Here is a 21638-nt window from a genome sequence, read left to right as displayed (position 1 = left end):
ATAGCCACTATCACATATTAAAATTATGATACTAACTGCTGGCCCAAACTGGGAGACCGAGCATCATGAGTGGGGTTTTAGACTGTTGAGCAAAACATACCATCAGGGCACATTCCTAGGCATGTATAGTCATACAAGGCTTTATACTTAGAAGGTCTCAAGCCCAGAAGGGTCTCACAATTGGCTTAATACTTTGCTGTAACCATCCTTAAATTAATTTTTGAACAAAGACCCTGAATGTCATTTTCACTGGGCCCTACATTCTATTTATGTGTATCACATTTTCACCCCAGTTCTTCATAGCAGTTTGCATGTGAAGTTTCCAGATTTCCTAAAGCAATCTATCTTGTAGTCTTGATAGCTCCTGAGTGGCTTTTCTTCACATGAAATTTCACCAGGCAGGGGCAAAAGAAAGTGGACACTGTAGGATTAGAGAGAAAGGAGAATGAACCAGGGCCAGGGGGAGGGTGTGAGGATCCCCTCAGTGTAGACCTGGCACCACAAATATGTGAAAGGAAGTGGTTTCCTGTAAGGTCCATGTGGGAGGCACATGGAAGTTTGACTAGAATTTTCTAAGTGGAAAAAAGATAATGGAATGAGAGGCAAGGGAGGAGGAAAGCAAGCAGGGTTTGTCTCTTTCTTAGACTGTTAAGTACTAAGGACAAACACAGAAAGTGAAGGAAGAGTAGTCAGTTATCATAAAACATGTCCACATAGGCATGGCTAGGCCTGGGAGGCTGTTGGGACAGAAAACTATTAGAGTAGAGTTCTTTGCCTTAAAAAGAGGAAACTGGGAGACGTATCTAGGCAATCATAAACACAGCCTGAGCCCTCATTCCTTTTTTGGGTGCCCTAGACATGAAGAAACAGCAATCCACTTGGCAAAGAGCTAATAACAACTTGCTATCAATTTGCTTCTCAGTGGAAGCCAAGGATGCCTGCGATTATAGACTGAAAAAGTTTTTAGGCTTTTTTCACATTCATTTTTCATTGCTTTAAGTTTCCCATAGTTAAGACATAATGGAGCAGCCCAATGTGGTTGGGGGTTTGGTTTGTGCCAGGAAGGGATAGAAAGGCCATATGACTCTACCAATTTCTCTGTGAGACTTACAAGTTCTGTGCCTCTCCTATTACAAGCTACCTTTCATCAAGACCCCATCCTGCCCCTGACCCTGTGGCTGGCTGGTTTTCTGGGATGACTCAGACCAGTGGTGGTGGCAGCAACAGTGTGTGTTATAAACGCACATGAGCTTCGTGTTGCCCTGGAACTCTGAATTTATGCTTGCCTTATCCTATGCTTTCCAAAATTGTGATATAACTTGAATGGTCACATTGGAAAATTATAAAATACACAGAATACACTCCAGTATAATTGTGCTAGTCACATGGTTTCAAAATATACTTAAAAATGTTAATTCACAGTATACTCCAGATCTAATTTCTGAGGACAAGATGCAAACCCAACAGTGTTTTGAAGACTGTCAATGCTTTTTGAGCATATTTGTGAATATATGTGTCTGGAGTTAAGTCTCGGCTCAACAGTGCTCTCGTATCCCCCTCTCCATGGGAGACCTGCACTGTTTACATTTCCCGAGCCTTACACCACCCCCCAAAATTTCTGGACTTGAATTTCTTCTCTGGCCAAACCACTTTCTCCCTAGCTCCGAACAGTCCTGGCATCTTGAACTTGAGAAATCAGAACTTCTGTTCATGAAGGCCAAGTGCTGATCAAGCAAATGTGACTCTGTTTCTGTTCCACTTCTGTTGACACAGGAGAATGGTTAAGGATTAGCCCAGGCTTCCCTGAGGCCCTCATTGTTTACCACTTGGTTACATCATTGATCTGACTTCAACCTATTTCCCTCACCCAATGACTATGTCTGATTTCAGCTGCTTTCTCTAAGATGGGGAGACCTGATGATTCAGGATGGCAACCTGGCAAAAAGCTATAAGGTTTTCTAGGATATTCTAGTAATTCAGAATTATACCTGAATGGAAAAATACCTTGCAGGTGTAAAGAATCAGGATTCTGTGATTTAAATAAACCATAGTGTTTTTTTTTGTAACACGGAGGAGTTGAGAATGCTGGGCCTTGATCTGATGTAGTCAGAGAAATGAGAAGTCATTCATCCACCTGAGTGTGCCTGGGCTTCTAGGTCTGGCTGCCTGATACAGACAAGGAAGGACATATTTCTATCATTAGGAATTGGCCCTCCTTAATCCAGGCTTCTTACCCCATTTGCTAAGATGCCAGCTGGCATGGATGGCATCGAAGAGCCTCAGCCCACAAGAGAAATGGAATGTGATGTTTCACTGCCATGAGAATTCCTGAGGAACTGATTTTCCTTATAAAAAGAGATTAAATGTGATAGTGTGTGCTTTTCACTGCAGCTGAGGCCAAGGTTAAAAAGATGGCAAAGAAATGGCAGGCTGTCTTCCTGCTATTAACTGTCACATTAACCTTACCAGTAACAACTGCCATTTTGTGAGGGCTTTATGTGTTCCAGGCACAGTGCTCAGCACCTGTGTTCATCATCCTACTACTGGAAGTTAATCCAGTTTTGAGGTAGGCACTGTTGCTCTTCTTTTATGAAGAAACAGGCTCAGAGAAGTTAAGTAGCTTGCCAGTACTGTTAGCTGGCAAGAACTTGCTTGCCTCATTGTAACTGGAATCAACAGGTTCTAAGTTTCTGCCTCATAAATTGATCTCTAGTGTTTCCCAAACACCTACTGTATCAGATGCTGATAGTAAAACAGGGATGGCTGAATCAGAACCTAGTTCATCTCATGAAAAGAGAAGAATGGAATAAGCAACAAATGGATCTATTGGTTTGCAAAGGTATCTCTGGGTAGTTTAACTTCAGGGATGATGGAATCTAGGGGGACACAATATCTTTAGGAAACTATTTCAGTGGTTTACATAGATACCATTCCCAGACATGCAGTCTTCATGGGGTGACATGATGGCTGCCTAGGTTTACAACTTTTCAGCTGTAAATTTAGTGGATTAAACACAAAAGGAAATGTCCTCCTCTACCATGGGGATTAGTTCTATTTATATGTCTTGGCTTAGATCATACACTCATCAGATTATGCTGGCCAAGGGGTTGTAGTGCTCTTAAGTCAAGTCTGAGTTGTATGCTCATCCTTGGAGCCATGGGTATTAAGTACACAAAAAGAAAGTAGAGATGGAAACCTAGAGAGAAACTGATATTCCCTTATCAAAAGAAGTAGGGATGGATGCTGGGCAGATGAAGCAACAGATGTCCAGACCAGTGGGGCTCTGGGAATATAGAGGAAAGCCATCTAGCTAATAAATCAAGGGACTAACATTAATTTGTGATGGGAGATATATGATTGGTTCATTACTCAACCAGTAATCCAACTAGGGCACGGCTCTCTTGTCATCAAGTGCAGCTAAGGTCAGCTTGATTCAGTAGTATAAAATTAGAACAAATGGAATAAGATGTTCCTAAGAAGTATCACTATCAAGTTATTTGTGAGATTAGGTTCAGTTGTGAAAGTGAGAAAACTGAGGAAATGAAGTCCTGAGGTAAACAGTTCAGGCACGGCATGGTGGATCCACATTCATCAGGCACTTGGGCCCTTCTGACATGTTGCTCCATCATCATTCATACACAGGTCAGGTCTTTCTTCATGGTCCAACAGTGACATGCTCAAATTCCAACCATCAAGTCCACATTCTAGCTAGCAGGATGAAGAAAGAAACGGAAGATGGGCACACTACTTTTAAAGGGCAAGCCCCAAAAGTTCCTCATATCTCTTTGGCTAAAATTTAACTAGTAGGTATGATGGTTTGCTTTAGATGTCAGCTGGACTGGATTAAGGAATACCTAGAAATCCAATAAAGCATTATTTTTGAGTGTGTCTGTGAGGGTATTTTCAGAGGGTGAGTCAGAGTGGACTAGGTGGGGAAGATCCACCCTCAAAGTGGGTGGACACGATCCAATGGGGATCCAACTGGGGGCTGGATAGAAAAAGATAGATGAAAGGCAAGTTGGTTTCTCTGAATCTGAAGCTGGGATATACTCTCTTCTGCCCTTTGGCAACAAAACTGTTGGCTCCTCAGTCTTTCTACTCACAAGGTTTAGCATTAGCAGCTCCCTGGGTTCTCAAGTGAACCATGTGCTCAGCATCCCAGGGCCTCTAGCTTGTAGATGGCCATCTGTGTTTTTTCAGCCTCCATAATTACATGGACCAATTCTTCAAACCATAATATACTTATACTATATTTTAATACGCATGCACACACTCATGTGGGCATTGTTTTTGTCTTTCTGAAGAACTCAAAACAGTTTATACCTGTCTGCCAAAGAGGCTGCAAAGTGTGACATTTATTAGCTACAAGGAGACAATGACAGAATGTGACACCTAACGGTCAGCCCTTTCTCTGTTGCAGGAAGTGGTCTTTAAAAGTTGAGGACCAGTCACTTAGAATCTAAACATCTTCAAAAGGCAATTCTGAATACAAAAGACTTCAGTATTACCTTTTGTTGCCCTCTTTTTTGATCACCATTCTTCTATTAGCATATGCAAATTAATTGCTTTTGAAATTATATTTAAATTATTTCCCCTGAAAATTGGTATTTTCTCTTGGAAAAAAAAAATAGAAAAAAAAGCGTATATGTTTTCCACAACCAGTGGTACAATGCCTATGTTTCTCTAAACTCCTCAGTTTCAAAATAGCTGATGTGTCCTTCACCTTTTCTTTCATGTTCACTTAGAAATATTTTTAGCTATTTGTTATCATGACAAAAAATACCTAATTTTCTTTTTGCTAATAAATACATCATAGGGCCAGGGATTTAGCTCAGTGGTGCTGCACCTGCCTCACAAGTACAAGGTTCTGAGTTTGATCCCTAGTAAGAAAAAAAGAGAAGGAAGAAAGGAGAGAGGAGGAAGTCAGGCAGGCAGACGTCATAGACATATCACAAGTTAACAGCTGGAGAGCTAACTCATTCTGGGTTTTTGTTTTTTGAGACAAGGTCTCAATATGTAGTTCAGTCTGGCTTTCAACTCTGCTTGTACACCAGGCTGGCCTTGAACTCACTATGTAGCCCAGACTGGGCTCAAACTTGCAGTGATCCTCCTGTCTCAGCCTCTCAAGTCCTAGGCATGCCCTACCACATCTGGCTCTAACTCATTCATTTTAACAGCTGTGCACTATTTCTGAGTACAGCTATTCTATAACTGATGTACTGTTCCTTTTTAGTGTACTTTCCAATTATTTCCACTTGTCTGCTCCCACAGTCCATGTTATAGTAAACTTCTTTGTACTGATGTTCTTAAATCTTGGTACTTTCAGCACCAAGAAGTAATTTTCAAAATAGGACTCCTGGGTTATAAAGTGTACTTTTCAAATTTTAATTGATATTACCAAATTATCTTCTAAAAGACTGAAACAATTCCTACTAGTGAAAAAGTTTTCATTTATCTTAATTTTTGCCACCAGTGTAATTGCTATTTTAAATTCTGTAAATGCTACCTTGTTGTTGCTATGATTTACATTTCACCGATCACTTTGATCCTCTTTCACATGCTTACGATATGCAGTAATGATTCAAAGCATACACTGAGTCAGATCACTTGAGTCATAGCTATATCACCCATTGTGTGACATAAGCATGTTACTTTATCCCTTTGAGCCTGATTTGTTAGCTGAAAAACAGATACATTACCCACAGCATAGGGTAAATTGTGAGGACTAAATGAGATAATACTTATAAAGTGCCTGAAACAATGCCTAGCACAAATTAAGCACTGAAAATTTTGGCAATTATGAGCCACATGACAATGTTTCCATTGTTATGTTGCATATAACATAAAGCATTCAGCCTAGTGACAACACTGTAGATGTCTTAAATTCATGTAGTAGTCTTAATGAGGTTCACACAACACCAAATTTCCAAACAATACTTAGGATGTATCTTTGTCCTTAAGTGGTGTATGAATACTATTAGTGGTAGAACCATTTCTGTGCATTAGGGATAGTGATCCCAAACATGTCACTTATATCAGAAACATTTTCCCAGTCTATCACATCTTTCAGAGATTTGTCTTATAGACAAATATCTATAATTCCCTTTATGGCTTCTGGATTGTTTATGATGATCTCTCTTAAGATTATAGCCTCCTAAATATTCTTCCAACTTTTAACATTTAAATATGTAGTATTACTAGGACTTATTTTTGTATATACTGTGGAGTAGGGATTTAATTGCCTTCTAGACTTTATTATAACTCTCTATATTACTAGTTAAACATACCAGATTTAATTTAGAAGAAAATCCACGGTAAGATATATGGAAGAAAATATGTTAGGTTGTTGACAATTACCAATGTTTCAATTTTTAAAAAAGAAATTTCCTTCTAATCTTAAAAAAAATTGAAAACCTATTTTTAAATAAAATATAGTAAACTCAAACATCCAGAGTTGAGCTGTTCCTGAAGTAGCAAAGATGAGGCTTGAAGAGCAAGATAGCAAAGAGGTCTGAAACCAGATAAAGTTTAGATTTTATTCTGAAACAATGGAAGAACTATTAAAAGGTTTTAAGCAGAGAAGTGGCACAACTTTGTGTGCCAAAGACTATTCTAGCTGCTCTGTAGGAAACAGATTGTACTAGGATAACATTAGAGGCAATAAGATAATTAGAAAGATATCATATAGTCCTAGCAACAGATAACATTCCCTTGGACAAGCATGATTGAAGACAATTTTGAGATATATTTACATGATTTAGAATTTATGACTAATAGTGATGTCTGCAATGAGAGAAAGGAAGTGTAAAGGATAACTATGTATTATGTTTTGGTTTAAGAAACAAGGTGAAGGGAAGAGGAATAACCAGATTTTTAAGGAAAAAAATGATTGGGTCAGTGTTTATGTTGTCAGATATAGAGCCTATTGTATTTCTGCAACAGGTCTTAGACTAAAACTGATACCTATCTCAATTTTTTTCCAGTCAAGGACTTTTGGCTAATGGAGCAACTCAAACTTTCATTTTTATTTGAGGTTTGGGATTTTCCAAGTCTTATGAATCCCCCCCAAGATAATATTTTGTAAGCCAGTATCTCCTCCTATTAATACTTTCTCACAAGAGATCTTAGTAATGCTACAAATTCAACTGGCATTGTGATTTTAGCAATATGGGGCATCAACCTCTATATGCTATTTTGGGCTTAAGCACAAAGGGATTTATTCACCCTGGATACAGAAAGGCTCTGGATTTTACTCCACTTAAAGGCGAATTTCTGGGTTTGAGCTTGTCCTCCTCAGTTTAAATTATCCAATGAAATCCAAGTAACTATTCCTGCTCAATGGTTTTAGCTTGTTTCACTGTACCTTGACTATCTGGTTCTTCAAATTTTGCCCTCAATAGATATATGAACCCAAGTACTGTTACTGTTTTGCTGCTACTATCCCTTCCCCTACCTGGGACACAGGCTCAGTGCAATAATTTCTGAAACTTCATGTTCCTGATTCTGGAGCCTACCATTTTACTCTTTAGTATCACTTTTTTGTAACTGTTTAGTCATCTCGTTACAAGTAATAACAGCTCATTTTAGCTGACAAAAGGGGGAACTTAAAAATCATAAGATATGATACTCTACAAATGAAGGAAAATTTGGACAATCAGCCCTTGCTTGAGAACAAGAATCAGGGTTCTTTGGTGGTCTTGATTCACACATATACTACACTGAATGGTTTTCTTTGAAACACTACCATCAAAATGACTCAACTTCTATTACTTTGTGTTATTTCTGTTAAGATCCAAAGTCCTGGTGGGAAGGCATTTTGTCTAGACAGCTTGGATTCCTCAAGCTTCAGCCAGGGAGTATGAGGCTGGAGTAATGTAACTTATAGTTCCATTAAAACCACACAGAATGGGAATGAGTAGCTTTCCAAAAGAAGAAAAGGATCTATCATGGAAGAGAGACATGAGTTGGGGCAACCCAAAGCAATAGGTGTCTACTATATAAACATTTTAAGTGTTAGGAAGTAGAAAAAAACCTGCAATGGAGCAACGGCCAGGAAATCAGGAATAAAATGTAAAATGACACAGCACTTAAAAGTGAAGAATGTTTCAAGATGTCAATGGAGTTGTCTGTGATGCTGAAAGTTCAGGTAAGATGCGTATTTGATAGATTTAGCAATTAAAAGGTCTATGACCTTGAGTGCAGTGAAATCAGACTAACTCAGGAATTAAAAACAAAAGTGACTTATTTTCTTCTATCTAATGTAGACAGTGCAATAAGGGTCTTAATAGATTAACATCATTTGAGAACAGGAGTAATCTTATGTATTCTCAAACTATAAAGCCCTAGTAAACCTAGTATAGGCTTTTGAAATTTGTGCTTTAAAAAATTAAGGAACAATTACTGAGCTCCTAAGTAAAGGTACAGCAGTTTGTTAGCTTGAGTAGTGGATGAATATTAAATATCTTAATATTCACTAGTATAAAGGTGGGTATTCTTAATCATTTGACAAAACAGGTTCAGTGTTAAGTAACTTGCCAAGGTCAAACAATAACCATTAATTTTAAGGAAACTATTTAAAAAAGTTTAAAAGTAATGTGGTAGTGTAAAATATTCAAATACAGAACTGTATAAATTTGAATCTCATGTAATCTGTTTGAAGCCATTTACATTTTTCTATGCATTTACACACAAAAGTACACATATTTTAAAGTGTGTTTACACAGTATACTTTTCTATCCATAGCTTGTTTCACTTAATATATCATGGCCATGTCTCTATTCCATTCACAATGAATGTACCTCATTTAACAGATATGTAGACTTTCTTATATGGCTGAACCATATTTTATTTAACCAATCCTTAACTGAGCAACATTTACATTTTCTATTATTTTCTACCATGTTACTTCTGTAGTAACTCAATTCTTGTTTCATTTAATCTTTGACTTTAAAAAATAATTTCACTGTGACTATGACCTTAGTTTCATGAATACTTGGGCCTGTCAAGTTTCATTGTTGGTGGATACTATATATTAGGACTCAATTTCAAGTAACAGAAACTCAACTCAAAATAACTTAAGCAAAAAGTGTATTTATTGTTTCACATAACTGAAAAGTCCAGGGGATATACTAGCTTCAGGCACGGCTGGATCCAGGGACAAAAATGCTGTCATCAGGACTCAAGTCTCTCCATCTTTTGGCTCTGGTTTCCTTTGTACTGTCTTCATTCTCGGACTGGCTCATTCAATGTGGTAGACCCTGTTGGTTTGAATTTTTTTAAAATCCTACAAACTTAAGCACCTCAGTAAAGAGAATTTTTTCTCCTCCATAACTCAGTAAAATTCAGAGGGACAAATTATCACTGGACCAGCTTGTGAATCACACAAACACTCCTGCAAGAATTGGTATAGTTAAGGAGATGGACTTTGCTGAATGATGAAGTCTGAATGATATATCTACCCACAGAGCCCAAGGCTGGGTCAGCTGTCCAAGCCACATCAACTGAAAACAGGAAGTGATGGTTTCAAGAAACATCAGGGAATTGTTACAATGAAAAGGAACAGATGCTGGGCAATCAAAAACAATTGATGTTCAGAATAAATCAGACTGAAAAGCTTAACTTCTGCTCATAAAGGTGAATGTAGTTACAGCTGGCTCCTCAGTAATGGAATTATTCTAAAAATAGCCACTAGTGTAAGTCTGTCTTGTCCTCAGGAAGCCTAGAGTCCATCTGAGTGGAATAATCATATCCAATAGGGTACTTTGGACAGTACTATAGAATTTCAATGCATGCAATCTCAGTTTTAGGCTTTTTTCAGAGCCCCATCTTGGTGTCAGGAAGCAGGACAACTAGCCTCCACTGGCAAATAGTTCTGTGAGGCTACTTGAGTCAGTGGTAATTTAAACTTAGTGGACAACTCTTATATTTCTTTAAGTCTTGTCAAGTTGAAATAGTACATTTCTGTGAGTACTGATCAATCAATACTCATTGTGTGTTACTGCAGAAGAGAGAAGTGGACTCTTTCAATGTGCTGTACTCTTTCTAGATGTGGTAGAAGAGGTCCCAGGTGCTATAAATGAGCAAGCAGAAGGTCTTACTCTCCACTTTAAAAAAAATAAAAAAACTGTTGGTCAAGGAGTGTGCATCTGATACTTTCTGTTGTGAACATTAAGTCCTGGTGGGGTGAGGTACAAGCTTTTTTCTATTTAGAAATCCTTCGTAGAATTGGGCACAAGATAAGCTGAAATTGGCTGTAGTCTTCTCAAGGTCAGCAGTTGATTGCAGAAATAAGTCAAACAAGGCAGTTAAGAGCTGAGACAGGTAAACTGACAAAGCAGGGTAACTTCAGCAGCGCCAGCCAAACTAAGAGCCAAGATAAACCCTGGAAGGACAGGCGGATTAATAAATGAATTAGTTTTTGCCCTGGGTACTCAAGTTATTTCATAGGGCTTATGCGAGACACAATTTTCTGATCTCAATGGACTAGTCAGACATAGTGGCTTTTTCCTGCTCATCTGCCCAAGAAGTGTCAGCTCAGGAGAAAGCCCATATCCCTAGTCCAGACTTGAGGTTTTGTTTGGAAGTCTATCCTACATTTGGGAGCAAATGGGTGGTAGAGCCAGTTTTGTTGAAGTTGGCCCTACTTTCTTTGGTTATCAAGTCTTCATCTCCTGTAACTTAGCACATCTGAAAATTCTTACAAGCAAGTCAAGGCTTCATTGAAGGATTTGGATGAAATCTGAGGCATGGAGAGAGCAAGCAAGCTCCTAGGTTTAAGTTTTAGGCTTTTTCCAGTCACCAATTTTTTATGCACCGGTTATATAGGATTCTTGAGCAGATGATCACCCTCATCTTAACTGAGTACAAGATCAGAGGGAATGATTGGCAGTGTAGGTCAATGTCTTTTTTTTGCAAAGTACATAAAGGAAAAAGCAGAGAAAAAAACCAGCCAACAATTTTAAGGAAGCAGAAAAATGAACTTGTAGATAATTTCTTCTTTATGGATTATAGTTCTATGCTCAAGCAAAATAGTCATCCAGATTTTAATTTGCTAAGGGTGAGCAGTCTATTGACTTAATCCTTGGGTCAGTTGGACCTAATCCTTGTTTGATGATATGTAGACTAAATTATGTAATCAGATTAGTCTAGAGGATGAGAAAGGATATAAAGAAACCATTTCCAACATTTAACCAGTGCATTGATAAGAGTAGCTGAAGATGGCTGGCCCTTAAATTAACTGTGAAGTAAAGGAATGAGATTTTCTACAAATTGGAGTATCCGTAGAATATTTGTCTGTAAGTCAGAATTGAATTCTTCCTACAGAAACAAATTGTCTTAATGCCTAAGAATATCTCATAGCAAGAAATGAAGTCAACCACAGTGTAAATGACAATATTGAGACATATGTGATTCCATTCAAACATCTACAAAGACAGCTCTTCAGTCTAAATGGCAAAATCTTTAGCTGCCATCCTTAGATTCATTTTTTAAAGTTAGTTCATATTACCGGCAAAATGGTAGACAATACACTATTTGAAGTCACCATCAAGTTAAAGGGCCTGGGTCCAGCTATCCCTACCTCGTGATGGTAACTGGTATTACGTCATCTTAAAAGAACATCTAGTACTGGCTAGAAGAAATTTTTCCAAATGACATTTTATGTCCCACATGAGAAAGGATCTTCAAATATGGTCTTGAAGATCAGCTGTTACATGTAAAGATGAGTAGTCATAGTAATTACAAGGAATCAGTAGATAAGCCAGTGAAAAAATTGTTTTGGGTTTTTATTTTTAAAGGTTATTAACTCATTGATCCTCGAAACAGTAAAATGAATAAAAACCAAGGAGGTGCATAACCTAGTGTAACTAGGTTGAGTCACATAGTGATTTTGTAGTTTGAGAAGATGAATAATAGCCAGGTACTTAGCCCGTTTAGAAAATGTTGCTAGCGTATGAATTCTGCTTTCATAGTTAATGACTGTTTCTTGACATGAAGTAGAGTACCATGCCTAATGATGAGAGATCTAATGTAGAAGTTGGTCTAAGATGGCCTCAATGAGGCATCAGTTTCCAGCTTGCAGGCAATTCACGTATCCAAGACGAGTTCAAGATTTCAGTCATGTACTTCAAGTACCACTATTATATCTGGCATTTGTGAACGCTGCTTAGTAGCATTTGTCAGTATAGGGTGCATATGAATTGATCTCTGACTATATCCAATTCCAGGAATCACTGTAAGTCCATTTTGATTACTGGGCTAGTAATAAAAGTTCATTTGCCACAATTTTCAGTCCATATGAACATTTTGGGGGGCAAAGACATGCCCATCATACACTTTTCTAAGTTTGCACACAGTAAATATTCCTAAGAATGTTCAGCATCAACTGAATATGGACTACATTGAATGGAAATTAATAAAAGATCAGAAAGCCATTCAAGTTAAACATGTTGTATAGGGGAGTGGTTTCCAAACTGTGTTCTGAAGAGTTCTGCATGTTGTAATGAAGTCCCTGTAGGCGTCAGCATGGTGGTAAAGGAAGATGCTTGTGGCAAGTTGCAGACCCCCACTCTTGCTTCACTACTTCATCCAGAGCAGCTTCACTTTTACTGTAGGCTTCCGCATAGTTTTCATTCAAATGGCTTCATGGCCACATAGCCTTTGGAAAACAAATGATCTAAGAATAAGTTGTACACAAAATGCTGAAATACAAAAAATAGGTCACAGAAACCAGAAACTTGGTAAGCAAAGCCTGTAGTAAGATAAGGTGTTTCCCTATTCATTTTTTCCCTAAGGTGGACCATATTGCAGGCTAACGGAGCTAAAACTCATCTAGTATAAACTGATTGCCTAAAGTTGAGCTTATAAATGACTATCAGAGGACAAGACCATTGGTTTTAAGTTGCAATAGCAATGAAGCTTTTGCATATAGTTGGAAAATGTATTCACTTCTTTGTAAACATTAATTCAGTAAGTTCATGGCTAGGCGACTTCTCTTAAGCAATAAGATCTCAACGGACCACAACTCAAGTTCTACAGGAATATTTCTTCTTCCTTCTCCTCCTCCTCCAGTTCCCTTCCCAATCATCTTACCTAAGATGCAATGTTTTTTTTAAAAAAAAATGCTTTATAGCACAATTCTAAGAAATATATTACTAAATGTTATGGAACTCACCCCTGGGAGAGGGCAGAATTAACTTTCTAACATTATCCTCCCATATAGTTCCATATTTATTCTAGAAGCTCCTTTGATTAAAAAAAAATTAAGGTAATGATCAAGATGCAGGACTCTCAAATGGGACATACTAGTTCAAGCAGTTAATGCAAGTCAAAGACACTGTATTAGGGGTGTCGAGGCCAACCTGTTGGTAATCAGTTAACACTAGTTATATTATTTTAAAGTAGTTTCCCATTCTATTAAAAGGAATGCTATAGATAATTACATTGTCTTTAAACTAGGACACAATGGGTTAAGATACAGAGGTCTTTGCTTCAAGTGTTTTAGAAACCTTTAATACACCACATTGCATTATGGGTTGGGGAGAAGGGACACATCTTAACAGTATTTTATCACCTTACTGGATAATGGAAACTCTTCACATATGACAGATACAGATTTTTTAAAAAGATGGCTCATTTTTTTTAAATATTAGTTTGGGAGCAGAGGACTATAGGTAATTTCTCAGTACTCATGAGTTGTTGTTTTTTTTTAAAGACATTCACTGGGATGCCTGTTAGGTCTTTCTTGGGAAAACCATGAAAATAGACAAAAGAACTAAAAGCAGCTTGTGTTTCATATCAGGCAGCCTTATTATCTGATGAACATCTATCTGCCTTTTTGACTGGACAATTTATCATCATGGAGACCCTTTGCTCCCACACCTTAGGGATGCTGCTATGGATTATACTTACAACATCTTGCCTGATGGGGGGACCAGACAAGATAGTTGGAATCTTTTTGAGTTTCCAATCATTTTAACACTGTGGGTAAAGGCTAAGTTAACACCAAGGATAACACTGAAAGTCAAAAGGCCTGGTCTCTTATCACTTTGTAGCTGTGCTACCTTGGATAACTGAGTAACTTAAATTTCTGTTCCCTCATCTCAAAATGGAATGTTACTGTATTGATAATTGAGATAAATAAAAAGTGCTTTGAAACTGTAAAGTGCTATATAAAAAGAGGGAATTACCATATAGGTTTTATCTTGATGTATTAGGCCTTTTTCTGGAATCTGAATGGAGCCTTGAGAGATGCTGTTAGGTAAAGGGATTCCTTGGTAGAATTGCTTACATTTGTGTGAAAAGTTCTGGTTCCTGAGTAATCCCAAAGAAGATGCTATGCAGAATTCACTGTGCCTTGGTTTTAATCCCAATGGGTCTCATTCAGTAGGCGACTACAGATTTTAAGTAGAAAAAGAGCAGGGTCCAGTGACCTTCATGGGAGCCTAGACAGTTCATGAACTTTAATCATTTGAGATTGTGGGGTGTGGTCCAATGCTGTTCACAGAGAGATGGTGTCTTTTTTTGGACAGTGTTGATAATTTAAAATTCTCTGGTCTAAGTTTATTACATGTCTCTGAAGGCTTTCACTGAAGAAATAAAATGCACACTTATGGAATAAACTGGGCTTCTGTTGTGATAAAATAGCTTTAGCTATTTGGCTTGAGGACTCTGCACTATAAAGGGCTGTGCTGAATCTGGGCAGAACAGAACTGGAGTGGAGATAAAGGCCACATCATCATGGATGAATGTCTCTTGGGTCACAGTGGTCCACTGGAATGGTGTCTTCTTCAGTAGTAAGTTGGTAGGAATCACCACGGGCAAAAACCCAAGTACCAGATGTGTAGGCTGATGGACCAGCAGAAGGAAGGTGGTCAGAAGGTCCAGGTGAACACTCAGCAATCAGGAGGCACAGGACTAGAAGGGGGAAGGACAAAACAGGTAAGATAACAAATGCATGGAATTACAAGCAGGATTCTAATACTGTGGTCCGTCTGCCAAAGCACAATTGCCTCATGGATATTAATTCTTGATAAGCCTGGCTTAGAGGCTGACAGATGATAAACAGGAAAGAAAATAAACCAAAAAGATAGCCTAATTAATAACTGCTAATTAAGAACAGAACTGTCTGAAGGATGTACCAAACAGGAACTGCCCTAGGGCTCATATTTTAGGGTGGTAATTTGATCATATTCAGGCAGCTGGGCATTAGTTGGTGAGGAGAAAGTGGCTCCACAGGTGGCACAAAAAGAAGTGAGATTTTAAGTTCATATGCTAACAAGAAAGCAAAAGGGATAGTGCCATTCTTTTTCCATTCCTCAAAATGTCTTATAGGCTTCACCTTTAAAAGTTGTCCTTTTAAATTCAGTATGAATTGTTTTGCTCGATATTTTGTGTATAGTAGGTATTTATAAACACTTGCTAAAATAAAAGCCGTACTTTCACTTTATAAGCTTCTATGTTGAGTAAGAGAGAATAAGGCTTTTCATCCTTAAGTACGTAATAGTCCATTGAATGTATCACTTCTTCGTGTGAGGGCTCCCTAGAGCTCAAGTTTAGAATTAAAAAGTGAAATATGTAAAGAAACATGGCCCAATGCCAGTAATTTTCCTTATAATCAAGAGTAATTTTTAAAGTCATTTCATAGTGACCAAGCATATACTAAGTGCTATGAAAACCTAAGTGCTGATTGAGACAACCCACTCTCTAAACTCCTAACAAATGCTTCAACAGGGGTGGTGGTATATGTGGGCATAAAACAAGGCCTTTGTTTTCAAGGAGTTTGCTATCTATCAAGAAAACAGGTGCACTCAAATAACTATTTTACAAAGAGAATAAATATATGACATTACATACTTAATGAAGACATTTTGGGACTGAGGCTACAGCTCAATTAAAGAGTGCTTGCCTAGCATGCACAAGACGCTGTGTTCAATCCCAGCAGTGGAAAAACCAAACCAAACCAAAACATCTTCCAGCTAAAGTTAAGAGATTTATGAAAAGGAAAGGATCTGAACTGGATACTGAGGAAATGGCAGAGGTGTAACAGATGAAGAACCAGAAAGGGGGTATTTCCAGGGTAGCGAAGAGAGTATGAGAAGTGAAGAAATGGTGGTTAAGGCATTTTGGAAAACGTTAAGTACCATAATTCACTTTCGATGGAGTTTTGTCAGTTTACACTGAGGCTCTGGGCAGAAACTCAGGTCTTCTAATTCCCAGTAACAGTGCTGGTCTTAATACTTGCTCAGTTGTTGCTTCTTTTTTCACAGCAAGATCAATAGTTCCAAAATTTAATTAAAAAAAAAATCGACCTTCAGAGTTCCTGCCACATCCCGACAAGCTCTAGGTTGCAGGTCCAATTCTTGGAAATCTGGAGTCCATGGCTGTGGCTACACCAAAAATGTATCTGCTTCAATGACTGCACAACATTGTAGCAAAACCTTCTCAACCTCCAATCCGACATCTCATGTTTTGTCTCGAATTTCAAGCTTTGAGTTCCAGATGTTTTTTTTCTTTCTCTGGTGGAAAGCCTCTTATCACCACAGTCTTAAAAGTCTTTTGAGGTACATCCAGATTTAATTACAAAAGAGCTAAAGAACACATTTTTTTCCAAAACAGTCATTTCTCTGGAAATCATTTGTTTCTGCCCTTTAGGTAAAGGGAATAGTCAATTTTTTCCCAGACATTTGAATGAAATAGCAGAACTGGTTAACATCTACTCAGCCAAACCACACTTAACTGTGTTTGTATTCACTTGCTTAGAGTTGTACCACTTGGTAAGCACCACTCTACAAAATGAAAATGTTTGAAATCCAAGTGTTCAAACATTTTTATAGTGTTTGCTGGACAATGGTCTGAAATTTGATAAAAGCAGCTGACAATAAAGAAACAAAAAAGGACATTTTGGCCTTCTCAGTATCACAGTTGCAAGCAATTAGAATGCAAGGCAAGCCAGGAAAAAGTTAAGGTTGGACTCATTCCAAACCTACTGATTTTGACGTTCAGCAGGCATTCTAACAAAATTTTTGAGAGAATGATAACTTTGAATTAATAAAGAAAAACTTCTGAAAGATCTTTAGGAATTCTTAGGAATTCCATGCGTGGTTCAGTTTGCTCTGGTGAGCCCACCTGTTTAAAATCCACATGCACCATTAATTAGCTAGGCCTGGTGCCATCATTTAAAGATAAGCCTGTTCACCACCAACCACACAAAGTAGGGATAGAAAATAGGATCAAGTAACTGATGGCAACCATGGTCATGGAAAATGATAAAAGTCAAAAAGGTAGTCAGGCACCAATATAAGCAGCAGAAAACAAAGAATTGCTGGACCAAACACTGAATTCACTTCTTGGTATCACTGACTACCATCCACTCCTAATTGTAGCTGCTTTATATTGGATGCCATTGTACCATATGCATCAGCCACCCTTCAGGCACCCCATGGTGAAAGGATGCAGAAGAGAGGCCAAGCAGGGGAGTACTATTACCCCGAATATCCATTATGCATAGAAACGCTCACATATCCCAGGGACTCAAACGGGGGCTTCAAATTGGTTATGAAGGGTCCCAAATGACATCTAGGCCTCAGTTTCCTCCCTATGGTATAAAAAAAATTGTCATCAACTCTTCTGGGTCACAGTTCCCTTTGAAAACTTGCTAGTAATGGAGCATCAGTCGCGTAATATGCACATCCCCACAAGTTACATACAATTCAGGGAGTCTGGGGATCTCCAACTCCAACCCAAGGTTCAAAATCCAAGGGAACTGGCAACTAGTAAGTTTTCTAGCAACTCAATAAACATTACAAACAATACTCATCCTTTACGTATACAACACTTTGTAGTTTACAAAGCGCTTTCAATCTCAAGCACAGATAAGCAGAGGAGGAAACTGAGGCGCAGACAAATTACAGAGTGACTTGCCTAAGGTCATTCGGCCAGCTGGTGGCTAGGCCCGGAAGCAAACCCAGCTCTTCCGACTCCGGGAGCTCAGATCTCTACCCCGGAGCTGCCGCCAGTACTCCTGCCCCTCTCTAAGGCGGCATAAGGAGGAAAAGGCAAAGCAGAAAGCCCACCACCAACCATCCTCCAGCCTCTTCCTGTCCCCCCAATTGGGTCCTTGCAGGTCCCGAAGGGTGGCGCCAGGCCTCCAGGCCGGCCCCAGCCACCCCCGCCTCCCCGGCCGCGCTGAGTCCCGCCGCTGCCGCCGCCTCCCCGGGAGCGGGGCGGAGCAGCTGCCCGCCGCCGCCGCCGACCACCCGGACAACTCCTCGTCGAATCGCAAACGCATAGGCCGCCGCCCGAGTTCTGCGTACAAGAAGAAAGACACGGCGCGAGCGCCAACGGCCACCGGGCGCGCGCCGCGGCGGCCGGGCCTGAGCCCCAAGAGCTGGATGCCAGAGCAGGAGAAAGAGCCGCCAACCGATCGCTCGATCGACCGCGCGCCCGCTCCTTCGCCCTACCAGACCGGGAAGGGGGGGAGGGCGCGCCAGGGCTTCTTCGAGTTAGGGGCCTGACTCCCCAGCGACGAGACAAGATGGCTCCACCAGTCCGCGCAGCAGCTACTGTCCCGGCTGCGTCGCTCGGCCCGCCCCCGGTACTGTTTCTTTAAATGGCGGAGAGGGTCAGGAAGGCCGGAAGAGAGGTGCGCGCTCTCACGTGATAGAGGCGGGACCGGCCAACTAAGATCCGGTCACATGGGTACACGCAGCCCTCCAGTCGGAAGGCGGAGTTTCAGGGCAGGGGCGGGAGAACCTGAGGCTTTGTGATTGGCTGAATGCGCCTAGGAGGCCTCCGGGGCTTGGGGCGTCGGGTAGTGCGCGAGGTGGCCAGGGCTGTGTGCACCAGCGGAGACAAAGCAGAGGCAGTGGTTTTGTAGCAGCGGTGGCCGGGAAGTCTAAACACCGAATTTCGTGGCACGGAGTCCTGTCATCTTATTCAGCGCTTATTCAGCGCGGCGCGTGGGCAGCTGCGGCAGAGGCGGCGCGGCGGCGCAGGCGGCGGCGGCGGCGGCGGCGGCGGCGGCAGCAGCAGCGGCAGCAGCGGCAGCAGCGGCAGCCTCAGTTTCAGCAGGCGCAGCACATGGTTCCAAGAGCGCGCTGCGGTTGTCGGGTTCCAATTCCGCGGGGAGGGACAAAGGCAGCTGCGAGCTCCTGGCTACGCCCGATTGAGTGGTTCACTCGTCTCTGTCCTCGATCTGAGGGCTTTGAAAGCTGAGACTAACTCTGCCTGAGGAGAGGCCACGGGACCGAGGCCCAAGAAGGGCCTAGGACTAAGGTGGCTGAGGAGAGTGGGGGAGGGGCGCGGCCCGGCCCAGTTGAGGTGATTGGCAGGTCAGTTGTGACGCGAAGTAGTGGACCATCTTGAGATAATTTGAGTCACCACTCTATGAAGATTGGGCGGACCGCAAGCCAGGTTTTTTCCGAGTTAAAAAAATTCTGTCTCTTCCGGTTGGGAAGTGGTGAACCGGAACTGGCTCCATATGCGTTGCAACGACTCCGTGGTTTCCATCTAGGACGTGTTTCAGGATCCTGCCATCACTGGTGGCGAAGACGTGAGTGCGTATTCAGTTTTGTGACAGAAGTGTGTAAATTTCCAGCTTGGTAAGTTTTCTGGTCAGGAAATTTAAGGCAACGAAAAAGGACTCGAACTAACAATAAGATGAAGAAATAACCGTCAGTGATCTCAGTAACCGTCGACTCCAGGACCATCCACTTCGACTCTGTCTGAATTGAAGTACCGAAACTTAACACTAAAAGATTTTTGGCGCTGCAGGTTTATGACAAAGTTCTTTCCAAAATATTACGTCCTAGAAGATTTAAAAATACTTAAAGAAGAAATAAGTTGCAGTTTTGAATATCTGAATATATTTTGGATAGATACTTGCTAACTTGCTTCAGGAATTCTTAAGGAACAAAGAGACAACCTTTACAGGACAGAGACCTGAAAAGTCTTTTCCATTGGTTAAAAGACTAGAGCTCTCACTGCAGTCATGGCTTTCACGTATTACAGCAGTCTGAATCGAGCTCAGCTAACCTTTGAATATCTGCACACAAATTCGTAAGTATCTTACAGGTGCTAATGAAGTCACCGATAACCCTTGATAGTAATATGGCAGTCCTTTCCCAAGAAAATTTTACTTTTTCACTCTTTGAGAATCACTGGATGTCATGAGCTCGCTATTGAAGAAATGAGATAAGTGAAATATTTGTTGCTAATCCAGAAGATTTTTATTTTCATTATTGGATCAAAACTTTTCTAGATGCAACTTTAGTTACTGAGTCAGCGTATTGAATTATTTGAAGTATCTAATAGGAATCCAGGAAGTTCTCTTCGAATGGCCAAAAATTGGATTATTTTAGCATCGATTGTTTCTCTTTAGTAAAAACAGCCTGAACAGTTGGGTTTATATCAACTGTTTCTAACAAGAAAAAGAGAAGACAACAACATTTAAATGATAACTTATGAGGAGAAAAAAAATTTTTTTTTCATCGAACAGTTGGCTTTATCTTCTTCGGAAGTTGGTATCTACATCCAGAATAGTTTGTGTGTGCTAAGCAGGAAGTGACAACTTTCCCCAAATTGTGTGCAATTCCAGAAATACAGTGTTATTATTCCAGTTTGGTCTGGAATATTTTAGGGTTAATTCTTAAACCCACTCTGAAATTATCCAGTGGGGTAACAACTAGCTTAGTGTTTTAATACATTCACCTGTTAGTTTTGAGATAAAGGTAAGTATCCTACCATTTTAGGGAATAGGTAACCAACATCTTAAGTGGTCCATAGTTAGCTGAAGAAACAACCACCTTCAGAACTGAGTATAGGCTTTGGTTTTCCAATGATATTTTAGCCTTTTATGGAAAAGACAGGCATGATTTCATAGTGGATGTAATTTTGCTATTCATCCAATCGACTAGTTTGCCAAATTCTGAAACTTTATTTTTAAAGCTTTTTAATGAACAAAATTATTTTAGAGGAGGTACTATACATGTAGGTTGACTAGGTGAATTCTCACACTGATGATCTGTATGGAACATAGATGAGGTCATTGGTCATTGGTAGCACAGCCTTGGGAAAAACCTTCAGTGTCCTTTTTAAATATTTTTATCTTATGTTAAGAACTAGCAGGTGAAGGGCACCTAGATGTTCATGGACAATTGTGTTTGATAAATGGCTGAGTTAAATTTAGGAATGACACTAAATTTGGAATTGCGGATTTTATGATAATCTTGGAAGACTGCAAACACTTCAAAATCTGGCTTGTTCTGGCTTCACCAAGGATTTTTACAGTAATAAAATAGTAATTATTTCATGCCAGTTGCTGTTTTAAACTGTCTAAAGTGATCTTGAAAGCAAATCTGTAGGTTAAGGATTATTATTTTGCATTTGAGGAAACCAAGTCTTGACATGATTGTATGCTAATGATTATACAGCTGCTGAATGGTAGATTAAAGAGCCAAGATCTAAGAAAAATGATTTGGTCACAATGCTTAGTGCTTTTAACTATATGGCAGTGCTCACTCCGGTCAGTTTTACCTTTAAGGTCCTGTTTTCTTATCTATAAAGCAAGGAATTTACTTTCCATTTAAGGAGTCTTCAATTTTAGTTTGTCTCAGTGAATCTCTACTTTGAGGATTATGGGA

At 39.9% G+C, this 21638-nt stretch overlaps 2 protein-coding genes across 5 annotated transcripts in view; one reads left to right on the top strand and one right to left on the bottom strand.

The window, feature by feature from the left end:
- Positions 1–9070: 9070 nt before the first annotated feature.
- On the bottom strand, positions 9071–18500 carry Tug1 (taurine up-regulated 1; the record flags this gene model as incomplete). Its single annotated transcript, XM_087198240.1, has 3 exons — positions 9071–12655; positions 14187–14913; positions 16140–18500. A coding segment is annotated over one exon (471 nt), but the record flags the coding sequence as incomplete, so codon positions are not given.
- The window catches only part of Morc2 (MORC family CW-type zinc finger 2), a 40811-nt gene continuing 37672 nt past the window's right edge, over positions 18500–21638 (top strand). For all 4 annotated transcript variants that reach the window (XM_013071670.3, XM_013071669.3, XM_004843464.3 and 1 more), the window contains exon 1: positions 18500–20055. In XM_013071670.3, the coding sequence (XP_012927124.1) occupies positions 19988–20055 (68 nt within the window). In that variant the 5' untranslated portion in view covers positions 18500–19987. The remainder of the gene's footprint in view (positions 20056–21638) is intronic.

The sequence above is a fragment of the Heterocephalus glaber genome, unplaced genomic scaffold, assembly GCF_053883595.1.
Source record: "Heterocephalus glaber isolate CG9 unplaced genomic scaffold, H.glaber_assembly_v1.0 deba00001687, whole genome shotgun sequence".
Lineage (NCBI taxonomy): Eukaryota > Metazoa > Chordata > Mammalia > Rodentia > Bathyergidae > Heterocephalus > Heterocephalus glaber.
The sequence above is the reverse complement of the archived record's forward strand: the minus strand, read 5'-3'. Positions and strand labels throughout refer to the sequence as shown.